Source organism: Colias croceus, chromosome 2 (genome assembly GCF_905220415.1).
Source record: "Colias croceus chromosome 2, ilColCroc2.1".
NCBI lineage: Eukaryota > Metazoa > Arthropoda > Insecta > Lepidoptera > Pieridae > Colias > Colias croceus.
In genome coordinates, this window is record NC_059538.1 from 9,121,910 (window position 1) to 9,133,118 (window position 11,209).

General features: G+C 31.8%; 2 protein-coding genes across 11 annotated transcripts; both read left to right on the top strand.

Moving 5' to 3' along the window:
* Window positions 1-5,684: 5,684 nt before the first annotated feature.
* Window positions 5,685-7,309, top strand: LOC123704842 (N-acetyltransferase 9). 10 transcript variants are annotated; one of them, XM_045653344.1, is made up of 5 exons: window positions 5,685-5,775; window positions 6,296-6,395; window positions 6,614-6,723; window positions 6,808-6,864; window positions 6,948-7,309. In XM_045653344.1, the coding sequence occupies exons 2-5, from the start codon at window positions 6,319-6,321 to the stop codon at window positions 7,289-7,291; spliced, it is 588 nt and encodes a 195-aa protein (XP_045509300.1). In that variant the 5' UTR covers window positions 5,685-5,775; window positions 6,296-6,318; the 3' UTR covers window positions 7,292-7,309. The 10 variants fall into 10 exon arrangements, with proteins under 10 accessions (XP_045509300.1, XP_045509295.1, XP_045509318.1 ...); XM_045653339.1 differs by having other exon boundaries at window positions 5,705-5,717; XM_045653362.1 differs by having other exon boundaries at window positions 5,715-5,740; window positions 6,303-6,395.
* A 2,615-nt stretch (window positions 7,310-9,924) lies between these two features.
* On the top strand, window positions 9,925-11,017 carry LOC123704878 (protein canopy 4). Its single transcript, XM_045653375.1, has one exon. The coding sequence runs from the start codon at window positions 10,061-10,063 to the stop codon at window positions 10,703-10,705; it is 645 nt and encodes a 214-aa protein (XP_045509331.1). The 5' UTR covers window positions 9,925-10,060; the 3' UTR covers window positions 10,706-11,017.
* Window positions 11,018-11,209: the final 192 nt, after the last annotated feature.

Below are 11,209 nucleotides of genomic sequence, written 5' to 3' on the forward strand. Positions count from 1 at the left end.
ATACCGTCCTATAATATACGGCAATTGGCTGAACTGAAGTAAACAAAAATATCTATATCTTTTTTTACGTCTCAAATATAATAAATACAACAAATAAAGTTTTTTATTATAGTTTGATTTTTCAAATAGGTACTAGCTTAGAAAGAAAGGGGTAGTTATAATATTTGTTAAATACTACCCAGAATATTTTGAGAAAGGAAAAGTAAATTTGCATATTATGTTAACGAGGTATCAAAATATACTGCACTTTCCAACATGTACAATAAATCAACAAAAATAGTATGACATATTTTAGAAGAAACTGACGAAATAGTTAATTAGATTGGCGTGATATTTATGAATATGGTAATGTAGATGATGCGATTGAATTATTTTATAAAAAAAATTACGAGTGTATTAATGAATGTGTTCCCACAAAACGTAACCCCACATTTAATTCAAGATTTAACTACCCAGTATGGTTTACATCAGACGTAATTAGTAGGGGGAAGTGGTTACCATTCGTACAGTTTTTAGATATTTTTTTTTTACTTTATGATTAATTGTCGAATTTATCTAGTTAATGTACCTAAGTATACCAAATATATTGTAGTTTGTTATGAAAAAGTTCTGAACTTATATGTCAAAAGGTTAAAGGGTTATAGCCATTTATCTATGATAAGATATTTGTACGAACGTACCCCACGTACGGGGTACGTTCGTACAGTAGGTGGGGTACCTTCATACGGCATGGGGTAGATTCATACAGGAAATTAAAAAGCCAATTAAAGATGTGAATTTTTTTATTATTTATTATAAAAATATTAATTTATCAAAGAACTAACTTAATAATTTGTGACTTGACTCATAGTCGATAAATCTTTCTTTAGAAAAATAACAAAAAATAAAAGTGTTCATCCTTAGTTTACTTATAACGATTCTAAGCTTTACAATCAGTCAAAATGAGGTGTTTTCAATCATTGGATAACACCGTTGTACAGTCTTTGACAATTTAAACTTAAAATGCGTTCTTTGGAACTTATTGCATATTATACATACATATTTATTTAAATTCACTGTAAAAGTAAGAATTCTAGCCATTCTGGATGTAAAGCCCGTTCGTGGTTCAGGGAGAATCATGGAGACATTGCTGATATACACAGTATGTATGTCTTCTATATCAGGGAAAATGAAGGACCATGACAATCCCGGTTTCTTCCGAAGATAACTTATATTTATATATATTATAGACAGAGAACTTTTCCGACATAATAGAAACAAGAGACAATAGAAGTCTTTTTTTCAAATTTTACCAAAACATAACAATTATCTTTGATTTTCTCTGGTGTCACATTTAAATAGTTATTGATACTACGATCATCAGTCTCTTCGTCCATTTCTAAATCAACTGGAGATGTTGAACTCTCCCGCAAGCTAAATTGCGATCCTTCAGATTCACTTGAATCATCTTTGCTTTCTATTTTCTTAGCTTTCTTTTTCTTTTGTTCTGAATTAAGTTCCTTTAAACTACGTTTCACTGCTTTGGCTCTGGCTTTCCTTTCCTGTTCTATTCTTTTAAATTCTTTACATTAATGGGAGCAAAATCTTCATCGCTGAAGGCCATTTCATTGAACGGCTTTTCAAATCCACTTGTAATATTTTTTGCGGTGAATGATTCAAAATATGCAAGTTTTACCAGTTTAGGAATATTATAAATGTTGATTGTTTTGCCAGGATTCGACATGCGCCAATTATTCAACGCTATTTTCAACTTTGGAGCATTCGTACGCGTACGAATGTGCCCCCTGTCTGGGTGTCCGAATGCACCCCATGCCTTTACACAAAATTAAAATAAAGCTTTATACAAATTCCAATTTGTTTTTATAAATATAACAATTAAAGCTCAAAATAAACAATGTTATCATTAATGAACCATCACCATTTTATCAAAAACATAACAATTCTACTTACAATTTCCAACGAAGTTTACGTAAAAATTTTACACACCGCGCGCGAAAATGCGTCACGTCTTATCAGCTCATGCACCGTAGTATGAGTGGCGCGTAAATCCGCTAGCAACATGGCGACCGATATGTCTACGCACACAGGCAAAGGCGTGTTTGTGCGCCGTTTAGTATTTCTGTTATACTGACTGTACGAATGTGCCCCGCGTACGAATGGTGACCACTTTCCCCTAACATTAAAACTAAACATTTTCATCTAAAAAAGTATAAAGAAAATGGTACACAATTTAATAGGGAAATGTTTAGATATTATAGAATAATAAAAAGGTTAAAAACTTAATACATATTGCTTATTCTACCTACACGAATCAATTAGAATTTAACATAAAGAATGATCCATCAAATTTTTGGAATTTTATTAAACAAAAGCGCTCGTCCTACTCTCAGCGTACTGAATATGAATATAACGGGAACCTTGTCTCAGGTGTCGACGCTGCTAATGCTTTTGCTACTTACTTTCAGTCGGTCTTTTTGAAAGATAAACCACAACTTAGTCCGAATAACATCTGCCCACATCCTGATAATGATTCCTCGCGTGTATCTATTAACTACATCTCCAAGTCTGAAATACAAAATGCTGTTCGACGTCTTAAACCACGCTCATCTGCAGGACCCGATGGCATTCCTCCTTATCTCATTAAGGACTGCATATCTGTTTTTTTACAGCCACTTCACTTCTTATTCAACATGTCGCTTTCGTCCGACACATATCCCAATGAATGGAAAAAGTCGTGCATTACACCAATACCCAAAAGTGGCTGTAAGTCTCAAATTAATAACTATCGCCCTATAGCTGTAGCTTCTTGTTTTGGAAAATTATTAGAGATAATTTTAAATAATAATTTGACGAATCAGATTCGATCACTCTTGTGCGATCCTCAGCATGGATTCCGGTCGAAACGTTCTACGACAACAAATCTCATCAATTTTGTCGATTATACTGCAAAAGCACTCGATAAAAAAAGACAGGTTGACGTAGCTTATTTTGATTTTAAAAAGGCTTTCGATCGCGTAAATAATGATGTTCTTTTATCGAAATTTTCTAAATTTGGTTTTACACCCAAGTTGATAAAATACTTCGCTAACTATTTTGACGGTCGCGTCCAATACGTCCAACTCGGACGTCTACGTTCCGATCCTTATTCCGTGCATTCTGGCGTAAGTCAGGGCAGCACTTTAGGACCTACTCATTTCTTGGTCATGGTAAATGACCTTCCTAATGTACTAAGATCAGCCCAATGTCTCATGTTCGCCGATGACTTAAAACTATTCTTAACTATCGAATCTCATTCCGATTGCTTATCTTTACAAAATGACATAATAAATTTGACTTCTTGGTGCCACGAAAATCAATTAGAATTTAATATTTCAAAATGCAACATAATGACATACACTCGCTCGCGTTCACCTATTGTATATCCATACAGCTTAGAAGGCACAACGCTGCGCAGAGTCGACCACATCCGCGATTTAGGAATACTTTTTGATAAAACTTTAACGTTTAATGAACATATTGAGGCTCTGTGTCAAAAAGCGTACAAATCCCTCGGCTTTATTGTACGGCAATCGGCGAGGTTTCAGGATAGAAAAACTGTCGTCGTATTGTACTCGGCCTACGTACGCAGTATATTGGAATACAACGCAATAATATGGAGCCCTCACGAAAAGAAATACACACTACTGCTCGAGAGGGTTCAAAGAAAGTTTGCTCGTTATTTGTATTTAAAACTTTACGGATATTATCCTTACATGTATCCATCTCTTTTTGTAATAGGCATGGTTGGCTTAAATACACTTGAATTGAGACGAAAACTTGCTCTCATAATTCACTATTACTTATTATTAAATAATCGCGTCGACAATCCTGTCGCTTTGGGTATGTGCGGGTTGTGGGCGCCGCCTCCCGGCGTGTCGCTGCGCCGCCGGCCGCTGTTCGCGGAGGCCTGTGTGCGGACGCAGGCGGCCGGCACCGCTCCGACACACTCGGCCCTTCATCTGTTAAATCGTGTGCTGGCCTCCGATGCAACAATTGACATTTTTGCTAGTAGTATAAATACTGTCCTAGACCTCTGTATCAGGTACTTGGATGCACATTGAATGTAACTCCATTTTGTTTGTATTTTTGTTAACATATTGTTACTAAATTCTATGTATGCTTTGGTATTATTACTGTAAGTACAAAGAATGATTCTGTGTCAATAAATAAATAAATAAATAAATGGAGAAACAATTTTATGACATTCAAGAATTTATTACATTGCGGAATCTGTGACAACGAAGAATTAGTTTAGTTTAATTTATTTCGTTAAATATTTGCACACCCAGATAATAGGTAGAATGATGTACATTCTACCTATTATTTATAGGTATAATATATATATTATTATTAGCACTATAAAATTGTAATAACAGCACCTACATTTGTAAATGTAATTTGAATTTATATTTGCCAGTTTCGTCGCTTTAATACTGAGTTGAATTTTATTTTATTTTATTTGCTTATGAACATAACAGTCGTAACTACATGATTTAATATAAAAAAGTTCTAAAATTCACTACGACCACACAACATGTTCTATTATTAAAAAAAGAAAAACAGCATATAAAAAAAACAAGCCTCACAATGAAATTGAATATTGCTTAGGAATATTGAAACTAGATTCTGACTCTGCAGAGGGGACAAATCCAAACTCCACAGTCAGCAGATTAAACCGGTTTGAAAAACATAGTTTATTTATTACTATTTATTTTATTTAAAATAAAGTTTATTTTTTGTAACATAAATGCATCCACTGTTTTTTTTTTAATTCTCCATATATCTACTTTTCCAGTTTCTGGCAACACTCATGATATCGGGACGATATTATCGGATAGTGTGAAAGGGCAAATTGTGTCCGATATCGGATATCGGCTATCGGCTTCCGATATCCGATATCGGACCGGACAATGTAAAAACGCTCTGACGTTAATCCACAGACTACAGAGTCACAGAGTGTTAATCCATCGTTTATCAATGAACCACAGAGAAAGTATAATTAAGTCTGTGAATTAAGTGAATTAACCATTTCACGACATGAAAAACTGTGAATTGTGATTCACTATTTAAATAACTACAAAATAAAGTCATCCCCAATCATGTCCCAAATCCCATATAGTTTTTATTACCTATAAATTATCTTTATAAATTTATATTTATAAAGCATTTGAATGCCATAATAACCAAAAAATATAAATTCAAGAAGAGGTCGTGTTCCATCGCGTTACAATATTGTATTCACTGAAAAGTGCTTCATATTGGTTGAGATGGTTGTTAAATCATCACAATAGATGGCGCGCGGTGTGTCCCTTAAGACACATAAAACTGAAAGAATAGAATAAATTCGATTACTCAGGCGGGTCACGAGTGGCTGAGTTGGTTAGGCATCCGCCCCGGAATGAAATGAAATGAAATGAATTTATTAATATAATGAGTCCCGCCTCGTGATCGAATTTTTTCTATTCTTTATAAATTTATATTTAAAAAGCATTTGAATGCCATAAAAACCAAAAAATATAAATTTAATTAATCTTTGCAAACTACCAGCTAATAAGTGTGAAGTTCATCTAAGGAAATAAGACATAATATTGACATTACTTGCTCTGTGATATTGACAGTCAATTGACAATATTGACAATTGACATTGTCAAATGACAATATGTGATTCATGGATTCATGTGAATAAGTGATTTTGATCAGCGTAATTAATAATAATAGCCAATGCATATTTCAATCGTAAGGTCCATACGTACTTAATAGTTAAGCTCTTTAGTAAACTCAGAATGGATGACCATCAACGCAAAGAATTCGTAAATTCTGTGCTTAAATTTGTTATTAGTGAGGTATTAGAAGAGGTTAAAGATGAAATAAAGAGGGAATTATCAAATAACCTCACCCAAAAGATAGTGAAGAAGAAAGAGGTGAAGAATTGGATAAATAGAGAAGATCAGTAAGGTGCACGTTCCACAAGCATTCTCTCTTTACTCTTCAAGTATTCTTTAACAATTTAAAAAAGAAACACGACGAATAATTTGAACATGAACGCACTCCCTTCATTTGTACTTGTGCAGTGTTATCTAAAATGTGCCTGTCCATGTTGCCCACCAACTTACCAGATAAATAGACAAAATTCTAATTATCATGTTTAGTTGTTAGCTAAATTTTAACTTATAACTTGCTACTGAATTGTGTGGTAACATGCAATTATAACTTAAAATTTAGTTAACTACTTAATAACTTAATATGTGTAAACCAGACGTTAGTTATAGAAATATAAATATGAAAATAAATAGCAATATAAAGATAGTGGGTGAAAAAGTAATTTTGGTACCATACACTCAGATCCATGTTCCCAGGTTAGTTTTTATGTATAAAGAAAAATAGTATTTTATAGTACCTAGTTAGTTTTCTAATTATAAAAACAAAGTTTTATATTACCCAATCAATTCACAACATAAATTAATAATAATTAATAATTAATTTAATAAAAATTTAATTAATTAATTTAATTTTTGGAAGTTTGAGAATTTATGAAATAAATTACCTATGATTTTAAACATTTTTATATTTACAGATATCATGAATGGATGAAATCTGAAGAATTACAGCAATTGACAGCATCAGAACCTTTAAGCTTAGCAGAAGAATATGAAATGCAAAAATCATGGAGAGAAGATGATGATAGTAAATAATAATGCATATTATGTGTAATTATATAAACATTGTCACAGTTCAACTAATTAAATTATTATGGTTGTTCTGTTTCAGAATGTACTTTTATAACACTGGACAAAGAGTTATTTGAAAAAACTAATGATGAAATAAGTAAGTATAATAATTAAATTTTATGGTATTCATTTATTTCAATATTAACATGATTCATTTATTAAATTTTGTTAACTTTTTAGAGTCAATGATTGGTGATACAAATATATTTTTAACTGATAAAGACCAAGCACAAGGAGAAATTGAAATAATGATTGCAGAAAAATCTGCCAGAGGCAAAAAGATGGGCTGGGAAACTGTTATTTTAATGTTATTATATGGCATAGAGTATATTAATTTAAAAAAATATGAAGCAAAAATATCTCTTTCTAACGAGAAAAGTATAAAAATGTTTTATAAACTTGGGTTTGAAGAACAATCAAGAAGTGAAGTGTTTCAAGAAGTTACTTTATATAAAGAAATCTCAACAGAATGGACTACATGGTTGAAAGAGCAATGTGGATATAAAATAGAAAAATATGATTAAAACGAATAATTCAATATTCATCATTCTTTGATTTGAAAAATAAATATATGTATATATTATTTTTAGAAAGTCTCTTTGTAGATGATAAGTTTCTTGAGATTACCTCCACCAATTTTTGAATAGTTTCAAGTATGATAATTGATAGATGATAATATCAAGATTGAATTATGATACATAATATTATGAATTCTCATTCCTGAATAAGTGCTAATATTAGGGTTAATGTTTGCATTGCAAAAGTTCAAACACCAGTAGAATTTTTAAAACTGAATTTTTTATTTTTCTATTTTATTTCGTTTTGTCGCTTGTGAAATTGGCTATTCAAAACTAGGTATCTACAGTTGCCGCGTTGGTTCTAGATCGCTCGGCAAAAGTGGAGAGGGTGTGCGCAGTGTTCAATTTTAAGGTCTCTAAGAAGTCGTGCGGAGTGAGGGGGGTAGGTGTGCGCCGACGGCGCGGGCGACTCGTTATTGGTAGGTTAGTCGTTCATTTATTCCCGCTTAAATTACCTACTTGCTCTGTGCTCGTGCCTCTTGAGTACTGTTGCGCACAGCTTGTATTATCGCGACTAATACGTACCTAGATGAAAAAATAAAAATGTTTAAAAATAAAATTTTAAAACGGCAAGCTAGAAAAATGGTTTACGACGTGAATAATTTTCGTTGTGATTTTACGTAATAAATATAATAACTGTTTACTTTTGTTTTTTAATTTTTCTTATTTTACCTACCTGCAAGATAAATTACAAGTAAAAACTAGTGTTATCAACTTATCATAAACTAGCTTTTACCCGCGGCTTCGCCCGCTTTTATTAGCTTATTTTCGTCTCCAGGGTCCCAACTTTCTCTGTATCAAAATTCATCAAAATCAGTTTTGCCATTTAGGCGTGAAGATATAACAGACAAACAAACTCACTTTCACTTTTATTATATTAGTATGTACTTAAGTTACTAAAGTTCAAAAATACGAAAAAAAAAAATGCTTAATAACACGCTAAGATTTTCCGTGCACGATTGCACACATGCGCAGACTGCCCCCACTACTTTCCTCGAGCGATCTAGAATCAAGGCGCACTGTGTTTCATTAGATCAAAAAAATTTCCCTGTGCTGCTTATTGTATTTATCGATCAAGGGATGTATTTAAAATGTAAGAGTAGAACACCCACGTGTCAATTTCTTATACTTTTTTTTTGAAAAAATGGCAAACTTTAGGTGAATTTTTCATGAAAAATATTGAAATGTATTCCGAAATCGTAACTGTCTAAGATATTTATTTTAAATAAATATAGACTTATAAAGCATCTTTGGGCGCATATTATCCAGTTTTTATTTTTGGAAAACTACCTCCGAATACCGAGAAATATATTTTTTTCAGATTTTCGTTTTTATTTTTTTTCTCCCTAAAAACGCAAAAGTGCGGCTTGTCACTAGCATAGAATTATTGCTCGTAATAAGGCCTATCACTCATAAAAAAACCACGCCGCACTATTGCGGTTTTTAGAAGGAATCCAATTTCTAAACATAGTGTAAGGGTTGTCAATAAATTTGACCATCATTCTTTTTATTTTGTTTTGTACTATATTTTTTACCATATTACAATAAATGAGATATTTAGGCATGGAATCTAATGACCTGCTTGGGAAACCTTTTTTTAATTTTTTAAAATTTTTAAAATTTAAATAAATAATTAAATAATATAATAATATATTTATAATTATTATATAAATTCGGGCTTGCGATGTGATAAGTATGTAAGTTATATCTCTTTTTATTCCTTGTATATCCAAACTTAGAAAAAAAACATGTTTCACCTTTTTGCGACATAGGGTATGTTGTGTTTTTTGACCTTTTTGAAAATGGCGTATTATTCCCAAAAACCGCAATAGTGCGGCGTGGTTTTTTTATGAGGGATAGGCCTTATTACGAGCAATAATTCTATGCTAGTGACAAGCCGCACTTTTGCGTTTTTAGGAAGAAAAAAAACAAAAACGAAAATCTGAAAAAAATATATTTCTCGTTATTCGGAGGTAGTTTTCCAAAAATAAAAACTGGATAATATGCACCCAAAGATGCTTTATAAGTTTATATTTATTTAAAATAAATATCTTAGACAGTTACGATTCCAGAATACATTTCAATATTTTTCATGAAAAATTCACCTAAAGTTTGCCATTTTTTCAAAAAAAAAAGTATAAGAAATTGACACGTGGGTATTCTACTCTTACATTTTAAGTACATCCCTTGATCGATAAATACAATAAACAGCACAGGGAAATTTTTTTGATCTAATGAAACACAGTGAGGCGCCATGTATATGTGTGTATAATAGTTTTTAGTTTCGTAATTTAAAACATTACCGAAAAATAAATTACCTATTAAAATATTACCGTCTTTTTAATATTTGTTTTAATTGGATCTATCTGGACCACCTGGACCTTCTTCATTAAAACAATCCGTACTTTAAAATATTTTGATAGAATTTGAGAAGAGAGAAATATACCCACAGAACAGTAAAAACAAAATATACAAATATACCAAACCTCTAAGTACCAAACCATGGTACCAAACTATAAAAAATGGCAATATCGACAACTGTCAAGTCAACGACAGTCCGTCAATCGCAAAGTACACGTCTTTGTCAATGGCTGACAGGCGACAGCTAGATTTCTGAAAGTCTGAATGGCTTTATTTACGAACTACGATAAAATAAAAGTTTCTAAATTACCTAGTTTAATTTTTTATAACTGCGCTTATTAATAAACATACATAATGATTTTGAGGCTTATTTTGGGTCTAATATTTATTGTTACTGTATTGTGTACGCATGATGTAGACGTGAAAACTGAAGAAGATTTAGGCGTAAAGTATGCGAATAGATGCGAAGTATGCAAAATATTAGCAACAGAACTACAAGGCCGGCTTGAAGAAACCGGCAAAGTGCATGATGTGATTGAAATTGGATATTCATTGGACGACGTTCAACCGAAGAAAAGGACGAAATACCAGAAATCAGAACTAAGATTGATAGAATCGTTAGATGGTGTATGTGAGAAGATTCTAGAGTACAACATTCATAAAGAACGCGATGATAGTACTCGTTTTGCAAAAGGTATGAGCCAAACATTTAAAACTTTACATGGCCTTGTTGATAAAGGTGTAAAAGTTGACTTAGGGATCCCGTTAGAATTATGGGATAAGCCATCAGCAGAAATTACTCAAATGAAAACACAATGTGAAAGTCTTTTGGAAGAGAATGAGGAAATTATAGAAGATTGGTATTGGAAACATCAAGGTGAGATTGATCTAAAAATTCACTTGTGCACAAAGCATGCATTGAAAAATACTGATGATTCTTGTTTATTTGAAGAGCTTAAAGAAAAAGGAGATAAAGGAAAGGCAAAGACTGAATTGTGATTCATTTGAACCACAATTGATTATGTGATTTAATTTCTTAAATTTTTAATGAACCAATGTTTTTGCATTTAATTTATATCAGGCTGTTGTATGCTATATTTTTATTGTAAGTTTAATGAATCAGGAAATAATTATACAAATTAAATAAATAAATTACATTTAATATAGGTATACATACATATTTAAATGTGTAAAAATATTACCTTTCTGAATGAAGGTTTTTGGTACCAATTTGATCAAATAAATTGTGTTATTTTATATTTTCAAGTACAGTGTTAGTATTAAGTTACCAGAATAAAGATTTTGTATTTATGTTTGTCTTTTTCTTAAGTAAACCATAATAAAAAGATGGGAAACCTATGCTGAATTATTGAACAGTCAATAGTCAGTTTTGAGAAATTAACCTTTCTGTGATGACATCTATACTAATATTATAAATGAGAAAGTAACTCTGTCTGTCTGTCTGTAACTCAATCGCGCATAAAATAATGAACCAATTAGCAT

What these genes read in the sequence shown, in the direction of transcription:
- LOC123704842 (XM_045653336.1), top strand. Translation starts at nt 6,283, where the DNA reads ATGTGTAAACCAGACGTTAGTTATAGAAATATAAATATGAAAATAAAT. An exon ending in ACTCAGATCCATGTTCCCAG is followed by an intron (nt 6,396 to 6,613) that starts GTTAGTTTTTAT and finishes TTATATTTACAG; the next exon opens with ATATCATGAATGGATGAAAT. An exon ending in AAAAACTAATGATGAAATAA is followed by an intron (nt 6,865 to 6,947) that starts GTAAGTATAATA and finishes TTAACTTTTTAG; the next exon opens with AGTCAATGATTGGTGATACA.
- LOC123704878 (XM_045653375.1), top strand. Translation starts at nt 10,061, where the DNA reads ATGATTTTGAGGCTTATTTTGGGTCTAATATTTATTGTTACTGTATTG.